Below are 14038 nucleotides of genomic sequence, written 5' to 3' on the forward strand. Positions count from 1 at the left end.
TTACCTCATTATTTAACAAGTTAAGTCGTCTTAATAAGAAGCACTTAATATTTATATCTTTTTGCAATAGTGTCTTGTCATTATCTAGGTGCGTTATGTTAATGACCTGTTAGAATTAACATTATTTTTTATTATTAACTTCTTGGCACGTAACCAGATAAACTATGACCTGGATAATTGAGAACAGTTTTACGTAAAGTACTTATATGTACATAACGATGAACAGAATTGGACAGGACTGTAACAGGATGCAGAAGTCCCGTTAATGTAGAGGCATTTTTGCTTTTAACTTTTATGAGTATATTATATCTGCAAAACCATTGTCTTAACTCCTGAGACCCCGGATGGCAACTATTGTCATGAAAAAAATTTTGGCCAATTTTGGATTTTTTTTAACACATTTCTGAAAATTTCAACTTAGAACATTCATCTAACCCATTTCTCAAACAGTATTCACCCGATTCTTCTGAAATTTTACACACATGTTCTTTACTTGTGCCTTTCTCCCACTTTGCATTTTTTTTTAAAAAGATTGAAAGTTAAATTCTAAATGAATCCTTGGGTAGGCAGAGTATCAGTGAGCAGGAGGGGCAAAGTGTTGTGCAACTGGGTGTCCTTTTTTATCTTTTTTTTTTTAAATGAATGTCCTTTACATTGGACAGGATAATTTCTTTGTTGTACAGTATAAAGCTGTGAAATTGACAAAATAAACCCATAGCTGGGTCCTAGGAGGTTAAATATGGTGTAACTCAACTGTGTTTTTGTAGCAGCTGGGAGTTAAACTAACTGATGCAGAACAAAAGAATCCACAATGTTCAGTACATCCTTCACTGAAAACAAATGTTGACCATACTGAGGAACATATGGGGGCTATTATTAAAGGCTTAACGTTAGAGGAGGAAAAGTGTAAAGCTTATCTGGAGGAAATCTTAAGAAATGAAAATGATATGAACACATTTAATATTTCTTGTTAAACATGAATATTTGGATTAAATGTTGGTTGAGAATTATCATTATTATTATTATTATTACATACTTATATTGCTTAATACTTACTTTTATATATATATATACACACACACACACACACACACACACACACACTGTGCATGTTATAATATAACATAATTGCTCATTAGTATTTATTTTTAGTACTACTTTATTATTTATTTCTACTAGTACTTTCTAATGTGCAATTGCCTGTTTTTCCACTACTGGTTTTATAGTTATTGTTATTATTCTCTTTCCTTTTATCTTGTAATATTTAATATTACAAGATAACATATTATAATGTATTGTTTATATTTAATAGAGGGCTATACCTCTAATTTAACCTAACCTAACCTAATGCAATCTAATCTAATCTAATCTAATTTAAAGTAATGTGGAGAAAATCCAGCTGCATATTTTCAGATGTGACTGGCTCTTGGTCTTGAATAAATAAGTTGATAAACAGTATTATGGGTTCCTATGGGGTTCTGTTTCTAAAGAACATTGTGTTGTTCCACAGCCCACTGAAGTCTCAGATCCGTGTGGTTTTCGGGCAGCAGAGGTTCAATGTCACAGGTCCCAACACCAGGGTATTTGGAGTGGAGCAGTACGTCTTCCCCAAACAGTTCTCAGTGTTTAATCCAACACTCCATGACATTGGTAATTACTGAACACACTCAAACACACGTAGCAGTGACTCATATAAACTGGAGATCCTCCTGTCGCTCACAGAAAGCCACAAACTCACTGAACATCCCAGTCGGAGAACACAGCTGTGCATGGGCGAACAGCTGTGCTCCCCCGCATGAACAAACGCACACACAGACACACAAACAGACACACACATAGAGGACTGTGGTGGTTTCAAGGGGTGCTGGAGTCTCCAAGTCTAGCATTTGCCATATCATTTTAACAGGACGTTTTTTGTCTTCTTCCCCGTTTCCTAACACTGCGTTTCTGTTGTGCAGTTTTAATCAAACTGAAGAAGCAGGATGGGAGGTGTGTGAGGAAAACCCCGTTCATCAGGCCCATCTGCCTTCCAGATAAAGGCATGACGTTCCCTGATGGATACTGCTGCACCATTAGCGGCTGGGGACACTTACATGAGAGTGAGTGATGACTAAATAGTGTCTGTGCCAAGTGATTTCACTTTCATTATAATCAAAGCTTCATGAGCAGAAAAGTTGGGGCATTTTCTAGAATGCTGTAAAAATAAAGTCTGTCTTTGCTTAGTTTGCTTGAATGTTTAACCCATAAAGACCCAAACCTCCACCGTTTACTGAAAGCATCTACTGATCTAAAATGTTTAATACCTGTTGATCCACTAATCCTATCAATACATGTAAACAACTGGTGTAAAATACAGTGTATCATCTTTTCATGGTCATCAGATATGACCCATTTGGACGTTCAGAAGCTCCGTAGTTACTATAGAAACACCGTCATCTTCTACAATATTAATTCACCAGTAAAACCAATGGAGTTGGATCAATGACAGTGGATGGAAACACTTGATTTATGTTCAGTTAATGATATATTTTACTGAAAAAGTCCCATTTTCTTCAGTTTTCTGTGTTTTTGATATAATAACCCTCAACTTTAATTGAACTTCAGTGAACATCTACATAATCACTAAATTAAATACAGGAAAATACCTGATTTTCACTGAAAAATGCAAAACACAGACAGTAATATGAGCGTAAATGGTGATAAATTACTTAAGTTAAACATAGGGAAAAAACTATTTTGGAATTACCACAAAAGTAGCACTGGGTCATTATGGGTTAAACCATTTAACGGAACTTAAGGGACAAATACTGCATTTTGATACCATTATATCAGTTACCCTCCCACTGCAAACAGGAAACCAATGACGTGAATGCAAATGATTATTTTGGTTTATTGCTAACAAGAAAAACTAACTAAATTGTTGACAGTTTCAACATGTCATGTCCTGGATGTGTTTCATTATCCGCTGAATCATCCAGTTGTACCTAGATGGAATTGAGCAACTGCAGAAGGAGCATGTGGGTTTGGAGAATGGACTTCAGTGAGTTAAGACTGATTCTTAATGCAGTGTATCACAAATGCATGGGATGTCCAACAACTGTTTTCCACCACTGTATGAAGCCATCGAATTAGCATCTTTTCCCTGAAGTCTGTGGTTATTTCAGCAGGAATTGTGTATGAGTTATAACAGTGTCATCAGTTCACATCTGTCTCCTATTGAAAATATTTGGACACTGTGAAGTGGAGACCACGGACTGATCAGCAACTCCAGTCTGTAAACACCAAGAAATGACCCATCATTTCACTTGTACAACAGTTAGTGTCCTCAGTTTGCAAATGATTAAAAAAAGGAAATGTCATGTAACACAGAAGCAAATGTGCAGGTTCAGGGTGATTTTAAAACAGGAAGTGGTGTGTTGAACCATTTCTACCCATAAACTGTCTTTTCCCTGACTGCTTTTATCAATACAGACCGCAACGTTGATATTTTTATCACATCGGAGTCAGTTTACAGCTCCAAATGCATGTTGTGGTGCGCAATAGCTGTTTCATTTCATGGCTTTGTGATCTCCTGGCAATTAGCAGGAAGACACTTGAAAGAGAACAATCTAATTTGGTGTTAATTGCAGTGAAAATTGTTAAACCTCCAGCACGGATAATTATAGTCAGTTCTGTTAATTGAGTTGATTTTGAAATTAAACGTGTGTCCTTTCAAATAAACCCAGCAGATAAGAAAATCAAACTGTAAAAACAAATTACAACATGCCAGTTTCCTCTAATATTAGGAGTTTTTTCTGTGCGTATCATGTATCTGTGTACAGTCATGCAAAATATTATTAACCACCCCTTGTTTTCTTCAATTTCTTGTTCATTTTAATGCCTGGTACAACTAAAGGTACATTTGTTTGGACAAATATAATGATAACAACAAAAATAGCTCATAGTAGTTTCATTTCAGAGCTGATATCTATCCATTTTCCATGGTTTTCTTGATAATAACCAAAATCACTTCAGTTCTTACATCAGTATCTATGGCATTGTACTGACAAAAACAGTGCTTTTAGACATTCCATGTTTTCTTTTCTGTCTGTTTTAGTCGCATGATACACACAGGAGTTAGTACTTGATTGCATAACCATTGTTTTTGATGACTTTTGATGGTCGAATAATTTTTTCCATGACCGTATGTTGTGATAATCGTTTGTTTTATTTGACAGAGGCGGAGCGGTATTCCAGTCTGCAGGAGGCTGTGGTCAAACTGATAAACCAAGAGAAATGCAGAGAACCGCAAGTCTACGGCAACCACGTTACCTCTGATATGATCTGTGCAGGACTCAATGGATGTGCAGACGCATGTCAGGTAGGAAATGATTTACTCGCATACAGGTAGATTACTGATAATGACAGACACTAGAAAACAAACAAGTTGACTGTTAGTGTGTGTTTTTTACTAAATTAAAATATCTGGTTCTGATTCAAAGAGATGTAAAAGTACTGAGGTAATGGAGCCTCATGGAGAAGTGTGGAGTGTTATTTGGATTTTAGGGCAAATAGGATGCTGTAAAATCCTATATAGCAGACATGCACAACTGTATTCTAAGATTTTATTGGTAGATTTTTATTATCCATCATCATCAATTCCTTAATTCTTCTTTTTTTTTAATTTCTCCGTCTAACTTTGAGATTCAGGCAGATAACATGGATTATCTCTGTGATTTAGAGTCATTTGCCCACAGTTTTAGTTCCTAGAAATCTGAAAGAGCAAACTTATATCCCTCAGAAGATGAGATAGATGACATGACAGCTCCATTAATGCCACTTTTTCACTACATGGTACCAGCTTGACTCGACTCTGCCTTTTTTGCATTTCCATTACGTAAAAGCACCTGGAATCTGGTACCCTGTACTATTTTTTTTAGTAATTGCTCAGCCAAGGTTCCAAAACAGGTGATGTATAAACACTGCAGACCACTGATTGGTCAGAGAGTTGTCTCTGCGTCACTGCATCATCAATGCGTGACATGCCATTAAGAAAAAAAAGATTCAGAGGTTTACAGTAAATATACATAAAAAAAAAAAACGGGAACACAAGGCAACATGCAACGAGTGAGTTTATCAGCAACTCTCAGAGCAGATGTCACGGAAGTTACGTGCAGTGTCACTATGATGATCGGGTCGCTATGATGATCGGGTAGTCTAAAGTCAGTAGTTTTCTGTAATGGAAACGGTCTCCAGGAATAATACCTGGTACCCGAGTTGAGTTGAGTTGAGTTGGATCCATGTAGGGTAAACGCAGCACATGGACCATTTTTCTGTCTTTCAGCGCTTATATGTAAGTGTTGAACATGATCTCGACATCAGAAAACATGAATAATGTCAGTAAATTCAAGTGAAAACCCGACTTCTCGTACTGTGTGTGAACGAACTGGATGAAATACAGACGTGGTGGGTTAATGATAAAATCTCTGGAGGTCCACAGGTTATACTAGTCCCATGTGAATAAGGCTTGAATCTGTTTATGGTTGTTAGTAATTTTGACCCCTCACTCTTCTCCATCTCCCTCTTGACATAAATACCAAACTGCCGGTTTCTAAACAGTAATCCTAAGCCACTAGTGGCAGTAGTCACTTCTTTTATGTGATTCAGACTCAGGTTCTACTGCTCTGTTCTGTGGTGCTCAATATTTTATATCAAATACAAGTGACTGGTCCATGGGTATGGGCTGTGACACCAGTTTCTCTGTTTTACTGCCATATTAGTCTGGCAGAAGCAGAACAAACTCCACACTTTGTTAGAGCTGTGAGCTGTGGACACAGATTGGACAACATCCACCATTGTTCTGAAACCAGGGAAATAAACCGTGGGCTGTTTGGCTGTAAACCTTGTCCCAAAATGAGTTCCACTGTTTTTATTTGGTCACCAATAAATAACAGTATGATTTGTGAATTCATTTTCTTTTGAGTTTTTTTGGTGAGAATGTTGTCACCATAGACCTTATTTAGAGACATGAAAATGTAGAGAAGCCTCAGATGTACATGATAAAAACAGCATAAAAGACAGAACAGGAAGAAAACAACTTAATGTGATGAAACAGAGACATGTGAAACCTCACATTTTAGTGCCTTCATTTGTCTGTGTTGTTTAACATTTACCAGTGTTGATGTTTTCTTGCTACCTGTGATGTATGTTCATCTGAAAGCTGAGATTCAGAGCTTTCTATTGCAATAGAACACATTATGGTAGAGGCCCCCATTGGCTGAGGGAGAAGGAAGTGGGCGGAGCAGAGAGCAGCAGAGTGCAGTCGGTGAGGGAGAGATGGAAGATTTTATTACTTTTAGCTGCATTTTAGCAGTAAATTCTGTGGTGAAATATTGTAATAATTTTTTTTTTTTGCATTTTTTTCAGTTTTTATCAGATTTTTCCAGTTTGTATAGTTCATTGATAGTAATCTTATAGTTTCTTTATGCACATTTACAGTTGTTTTTCATAACAAATACGATGAAAAATTTCGTTTTTTTTCCTCTTCACTGTTTCAAGCATTTATTACATATGATAATGATAATGATAATTAATGGCCAGATATTGAAAGTTGAAGTTCTTCCTGAAAAAAAGTGCAAAAGAATTGGCAAAAAATACATTTTCTGACACTTATTGGAAACAAAAATCAAGAACTCTGTGGCCAGTGATAATGGTAGTCCTTAGAGGGTTAACTGAGACTCAGAGCAACACCGAGGAAAAATACTGAGGTCTGCAGCAGCCGTCGACCTCCTCCACCCGCTGTGAAACAACCCCCCTCTGAGGTAAAGTCCCATCATTAGGACTAGACCAGGTTCGGAGGGTGACTCAGCTGTCGGCTGTTCATCCACACAGCGTTTATGAGCGTTGACTGGATCTGCTGGACTGTTTCCCCAGGGCGACTCCGGAGGCCCCCTGGCTTGTGCAAGGAATGATGTCAGTTTCCTGTATGGGATCATCAGCTGGGGCGAAGGCTGTGGACACACGAAAAAACCCGGAGTTTACACCCGAGTGGTGAATTACATCGACTGGATCCATTCAGTGATCAGACGGAAACCCAAAGCCTCATGAACATTAAGACGAAAACCAGACACTTTGTACTATAATGTATTTGTGGAAGTTTATAAGTTATCTTTTTTAACTGTGAAAGAGTATGTGACTGAATAAACCTCTAATTACTTAATAAATATAGTTTATTAGAAAAATGGTCTCTTTTGTGAAAATTCTTGAATCTCTGAAAAATACATTTACTTAGACTGAACTGAATAAACAGCACTCTTATATAAATATGGCAATAATAAAAGCTTTAAGGTTATTGAAAGTACTTAAACTTGGATTTCACAGGCAAATCTTATATACATTAAAAAGTTGTCAGATCCTTAAGTAAAAGCACTAACGGTCCACAATCAAATGCTTTAGTAGAAGTACAAGTTCTGCATTCAGAACTTAATGAAAGTGTTATTAGTCAGATGTACTGAAACTGTCCCTGCAGAAATAAAATGTTTTATAATCAATATTATTATTATCTAGTCACATACTTACCAAGACACACATTAAAAGTATATGATGGAACCTGTAAATATTTTGTTTTGTTGCATGAATAAATCTGTCTTCTTTTGTAGCATATTTTACATTCATTCCTTTAACATTTCATTTGATAATTACACTGTGTGATTAAAGGTGCAAAAAGAAGACACAGCTTAAGTGCCACTTTTGGTGAAATATTGTCCAAACGTGAGGAAAAAAATTCCCTAGAAGGATCCACAGGTTCTAGATATGGTAGAAATATTGGTGTAATAAAATTACCTCTGATACAGTTCATTACTTTACCTTCTTGTTAAATTCCACTGGTATTTTCAGTTGAATAACCTCTCAGCTGACATGTCTGTTTGTGCACATGAAATTTGACACCATGACAACATGACTATTGAATAGAGACACTTGGTTTATGTTCAGTTATTGATATATTTTGCTGAAAAACTCACTTTGTCTTCAGTTTTTATTGTTTCGATATTATAACCTTTGAATTAACTCTGAGTTTTGATGAATATCTAAATTAAATGTGGGAATTAAATTTAGAAAAATATATGATTTACAGTGAAAAATGGAAAAATATAGAGGATCATATAATAAATGGTGATGAATGACTTAAGTACGGAAGAGGATAAGGGCCACTGGAAAAAAAAAGGTACAATATATTTTTTTATTATTATTCTGAGGAAAAAGTAAGATTTCTGAGGAAAAAATGTCTGAATTCTGAGGAAAAAGACAGAATTCTGAGATTAAAGTCAGAATTTTGACTTTAATCTCAGATTTCTGACTTTTTTTCTCAGAAGTCTGACTTTAACCCTTTCATGCATGAATTGTGAGAACCTTAATTGTGTGAGTGTTGAGTGTTTTTATTCCTCCTTAGGCATGAAAAAAAATAATGCGATTGAAATTGTTTTTTATGAACCTATTTTTAATGGAGTTGCAAAAATGTCTACTCAGCTGGACACCATGTGTTTAATTTTTGAAGCAAAGAAACATGTTTTTACCGATACACTGTGTGAAAACTATGAAATCATTTTTTAAAATGTTAATCTGGTGTTTTGTCACATTTTAACATATTCACTTTGTGGGGATTATATGCAAAAAAAAAAAACAAAAAATTTATGTTAATGACAGTCTAACAATAATAACAAGCACCTGATTTACACTCAAACATGTTACTGCAGATCAGGTTTATCAACAGCAAAGTGACAGTAATGGTATGAATTGCAGTGTATGGGATGATGCATAAACGTACTGTGTTGGTTGATATGGAACTAGAATAATAAAATCCTTGAAAATACGATAAGGGAACAGCTGTAGAATAGCTGTCCACTGTAGTGACCACTATGCATGAAAGGGTTAACTCAGAATTCTGTCTCAGAATTCTGAGTTTAACCCTTTCATGCATTAATTATGAGAACCTTAAGATTTTTTTTCTTGAGTGTTTTTATTCCTCCATAGACATAAAAAAAAAAAAAAAAAAAAAAAAACTGTGATCAAGTTTTTTTTTTTTTTTTCATGGAGTTACAAAAACGTCCATGCATTTAATTTTTGAAGTAAAGAAACGTGTTTAAAACCCAATATCAGAAATTGATATTAAAACAATGAAATAAAATCTTATGTTTTCTCACATTTTAAGATATTCTAATGGTAATTATTACTCGTTTCATGGAGATAATGTGCAAAAAAAAAAAAACACCTTTTTTTTCCTAACAAATAATTGATGTACACTGAAACATGTTACTGCAGATCAGGTTTATCAAGAACAGCAAAGTTACAGTTATGGTATGAATTACAGTGGATGATGCATAAGCGTTCACTTTGTTGGCTGATATGGAACTAAAACAAGAAAATCCATGAATATACAAGAGAACAGTTGGAGAAGAACTGTCCACTGTAGTGACCAGTATGCATGAAAGGGTTAAAGTTAGAATTCTGAGACAGAATTCTGAGTTTAAAGTCAGAATTCTGACTTAAAACTCAGAATTCGGACTTTTTTCTCATAAAAATAAATAAATAAATAAATAAATAGGACCTTTATTAATTTATTTTTTTTCCTAGTGGCCCTAATCCTCTTCCGGATTTAAGATTAAATGGAGAGAAAACTTCCTTTGTGAACTGCCATTAAAGTGGCACTGGGTCTTTCTGAGTTCAGTTAATAATCTTAGTATTTCTTCCACAACTGGAGGAAGTTTCCGCCCACTTGACGCTGTGTTTTCTAACTTGTTCCGGTGTTTTATTCCCAGTCTTGTTTTCCTTGTGACTGATTGGTTCTTCCAGTCGTGTTTCCCGGTGGCAGCAGGTGGTGGAAGGCGGCCCAGGTGGCAGTGTGATCAGGCTGCTGCTCAGACGGACAAACCGACAGGCGGACAAGACACACACCCGGTCCACAGTGTCATGCCATTTCCCATGCGCCTCTCTGGGGGCCGAGTTTGCGCCCCTCAAACGCACGGAGCCGCAGCTATTTTGAAAGTGACCCCTCATTCAGGCAGCGACCGAGCAGCTGTCAGGAACCATGACTGAAGATGACGGATTCTGTTGTCGTGGAGGGATACGCCAGACTTAGAGATGGGAAAAAGGTGCGCGCTTTCATCGCATTTTCCACGCGGACATGGACTATTACACATTTGAGCACTGTTGGTTAAAACTTTCTCCTCTCTTGTTTGTGTTTTTCTCTCTCTCAGTGGAAAACTAGGTGGCTCGTCCTTCGCAAACCGTCGCCTGTAGCAGGTAAACCCAGACTTTCTTGTAGTAAAACTCCACATTGGTGTCATTACGGCTTTTACGCACGTGTGAATGTTTTTAATCCGTGCGTAAACAAGTGCGCATGTATGCTGCGCCACAGTGGAGCTGACGCATGGGCCTGAATCTGACAGTATCTGGGCCTGCTCCTATCACTTAAAGAGTTATTTATTTATTTTTTCATTTATTTGCGCCTTCGTGTCGTTTTTGTCTGCTTTCAGTCTAATGTGAAAGTCGCAGTGCGTCTGTGGAGAGTTTGACATTCTCCTCAGGTTAGACCGAGGCTGCTGCTTCAGATCATCCATGTCATGTTGTCACAGCTGTCCGTGTTCAGGCCTCCGTTATGTGCGTGAGGAGGCGTGTGAAGGAGACACACACACACACACAGGCTTGTTTTGTCAGTTGACACTGATTGTTTGAAGGTGCCAAAAGACAGTTACCGGGTTCACAGTTTCAGAACTAAAACTCATTATGGCATGGATGTCCAACTCATTTTTAGTTCAGGGGCCAAATTCAGCCAAATTTGGTCTGAAGTGGGCCAGACTAGTAAAATAATAACATAATTATATATAACTAATGTCAACTCCAAACTTTCCATGCATGATGAAAATGTTTACATCTACAAACTGTCCTTCAAAACAATGTGAATAACATGAACAACCTAAAATTTCTTAAGAAAATTAGGTATAATATTACCAATATTCTGCCTCAGTTTATCATTTACACATCTACATTACAACTTACAGATCGCAGTGGATCTACAAATACACAACACATTTAATAACCGACAGAATATTTGTAAAATTACACTTTCTTCTCTTGACATTTCACGTTATTCATATTGGTTCAGGATATTTAGGTTATTTGTGAAATGGTAGTTTGTTTTAGTGTAAATACAGAAAAATTACATTAAAATATTTACATTTACAAGAGAAAAATTTGGGGTTGTGAGTATTTATAGGTTGTTATGATATTTTTCCCGGTCTCTATGTGGAACCTGACCTAAAATTTTTGTGAATATCTTCAGTGTAATTTTTGTATTTCACAAATTTATCCCACAGGCCGGATTGGAACCTTTGGTCGGCCACATTTGGCCCCCGGGCCACATGTTTGACACCCCTGCATTATGGGTTTGAATCACTAATTTGAGTTGGAGGTTTGAGTGTGTTTTTGCAACATGAAACTTATATGAACCCTTAAAGACCTTGAACTGCTAGAACTTTCTCCACATTGAACCTTTCCTAAGTGATTTACCACCATTTATTCTAATATTAAGCTCTGAATTTTGCATTTTTCATTGAAAATCAAGTCTATTTCTTCTATTTAATTAATTTATCATTTAGGTAGTTTTAGTTCTGATCCTACATTTGGGACAGGTTGAGCTCAGTAATTTTGATTTACATTTCCAGTCGTGGAAAAAATTATTAGACCACACTTGTTTTCTTCAATTTCTTGTTCATTTTAATTCCTGGTGGAATTAAAGGTAAATTTGTTTGGACAAATATAATGATAATAACAAAAATAGCTCATAAGAGTTTAATTTCAGAGCTGATATCTAGCCATTTTCCATGGTTTTCTTGATAATAACCAAAATCACTTAAATTCTTAAATAAATATCTATGGCATTGTACTGATAAAAACAGTGCTTTTAGGTATTCCATGTTTTTTTTTCAGTCTGTTTTAATCACGTGATACACACAGGAGTTAGTACTGGATTGCATAACCATTGCTTTTGATGACTTTTGATGGTCTAATAACTTTTTCCGCAAGTTAACCCTCACAGGCCTGTAACTATTATGACAGTTTATTCTGTCTTTTTCACCGTGAATTGGGTATTTCTTGCATTTAATTTACTGATCATGTAGATATTCATAAATGTTCAGTTATATTTACACATGGAAAACTGAAGAAATACTGACTTTTTTTTTTTTTAGCTAAATCAATCATTAACCCATAAAGACCCAAACAGCCACCAGCGACACAAACCATCTACAGATATAAAAGGTTTAATAACTACTGATCCACTACTTGTATCAATATATATAAATATTTGGTGTAAAATGCAGTTCGTCATCTTTTCATGGTCATCAGATATGACCCATTTAGATGTTCAGAGGCTCTGTAGTTACCATGGAAACACAGTCGTCTTCTACAACATTGATTCACCAGTAAAACCCATGGAGTTTATAAATGACAGTAGATGGAGACACTTGTTTTTGCATTGTTAGCAGTATCTTTGCTGAAAAAGTAACATTTTATTAATTTGATTCCTTCATTGTTCTTTGTCTCTCTGAGTTTTCATGAACATCTGCATGATCTATGATTAAATATACGAAAATTCATGATTTACACCAAAAAATGAAAAAAAGCTCGTGTTAAATCAGTTAAGAAAGGTAGAAATAGAGAAAAATTCATTTGGGAACTGCCACAAAAGTATGGGTCTTAATAAACCAAGTGTGTCCATCCACTGTCATTGATCCAACTCCATGGGCTTTACTCATGAATCAATGTTGTAGAATATGACTGTGTTTCTATGGTAACTACGGAGCCTCTGAACATCCAAAAGGATCATATCTGATGACCATGAAGAGATGATAAACTGTATTTTACACCAATTATTTACATGCATTGATAGGATTAATGGATCAACAGGTATTAAACAGTTTATGTTAGTAGGTGTTTTTCATCACTGGCAGTTGTTTAAGTTTTTAAGGGTTAAACAGGACAGTGTTTCCCACTTTCTAAAAACGAACAGTAACTAGTAAGAAAAGTGGATTTGTGTACATTTCTGATACAATTTTGCGATTTCCGTACTATTATGATTTCCATTAATGCATCATCTCTTTCAGTTTTTCAACTCGCGGCCCAAGTTTACCAAAAATCTATGCATTTTAGCTGAAAATAGTGGATAAAAATCAGTTTTTCACATTGTTTTTGCTCTGTTTCATAAAGTTGGGTCCATAAGTATTTAGACAGTGACACACAGTTTGTCATTTCTTCTCTGTTCACCACCACAGTGGATCTGAAACGGAACCATCCAGATGTGATTGAAGTGTTTGGGGGCGGCTTTAGGGTCGAACTCTTCTAAAATTAACTCATATTATTGTTGTGTACAATTAAAATCTGCTAATTTTTATTATGTTTTGGAAAGGCAGCCTCATATGATAATGAACAGATAAACCAGTCACTTTGAAGAGCTCTACATTTGCAAATTCCAACTTTGATAATACTTGTGTTGTTGAAGCAGACGCACATTAAATACTTTATAAATGAGACAAACGAGTAAACAGACAGAATCCACATCAGCTTTTCAAGTGTTAAAGGTACGTTTATGAATATTTATTGCAGTCAGAAATATGCCTCTTCAAAGTGTTTTCCGAAGCTTGAAATGTTAATGTACTTTGTCCTAAACTATTTCTGTTCAGATCCACCTGCAGGTCATGACCCTGTGTGTGGATACAGACGTTTGCAGTTCTTCTGTTTTCGTTTGTTCCAGATTGCCTGGTGCTGCTGGTTTTTAAGGATAAGTCGGACAAGGCTCAGGGGAACCGGGAGAGGGCCAGCGTCACGTTAGAGGAGATCTGTGGTCTGGAAAGCGGACAGTGGTTGGAGGGCGTGGCCTTTACGCTGACCGTCCTCTGCCTGAACCAGACCGCTCTGCTGGGCTTCGACACCAGGGAGGCGCTGCAGGCCTGGGACGCCAGGATCCGCTACAGCCTCGGAGAAGGTGAGACCCCCACATGGTCTG

At 36.4% G+C, this 14038-nt stretch overlaps 2 protein-coding genes across 6 annotated transcripts in view; both read left to right on the plus strand.

Annotated features, from left to right (window-relative positions):
- The window catches only part of hgfac (HGF activator), a 30507-nt gene extending 23252 nt beyond the window's left edge, over positions 1-7255 (plus strand). For 2 of the 3 annotated variants that reach the window (XM_030161611.1, XM_030161610.1), the window contains 4 exons: positions 1511-1650; positions 1959-2099; positions 4218-4360; positions 6913-7255. In XM_030161611.1, the coding sequence (XP_030017471.1) occupies positions 1511-1650; positions 1959-2099; positions 4218-4360; positions 6913-7086 (598 nt within the window). In that variant the 3' untranslated portion in view covers positions 7087-7255. The remainder of the gene's footprint in view (positions 1-1510; positions 1651-1958; positions 2100-4217; positions 4361-6912) is intronic. The other variant, XM_030161612.1, reaches the window with a different exon arrangement.
- A 2658-nt stretch (positions 7256-9913) lies between these two features.
- Positions 9914-14038, plus strand: part of LOC115438202 (protein Dok-7-like) — a 60329-nt gene continuing 56204 nt past the window's right edge. For all 3 annotated transcript variants that reach the window (XM_030161640.1, XM_030161641.1, XM_030161643.1), the window contains exons 1-3: positions 9914-10127; positions 10233-10278; positions 13787-14017. In XM_030161640.1, coding sequence (XP_030017500.1) covers positions 10074-10127; positions 10233-10278; positions 13787-14017 — 331 coding nt within the window. In that variant the 5' untranslated portion in view covers positions 9914-10073. The remainder of the gene's footprint in view (positions 10128-10232; positions 10279-13786; positions 14018-14038) is intronic.

This window comes from Sphaeramia orbicularis, chromosome 18 (assembly GCF_902148855.1).
Source record: "Sphaeramia orbicularis chromosome 18, fSphaOr1.1, whole genome shotgun sequence".
NCBI classification, from domain to species: domain Eukaryota; kingdom Metazoa; phylum Chordata; class Actinopteri; order Kurtiformes; family Apogonidae; genus Sphaeramia; species Sphaeramia orbicularis.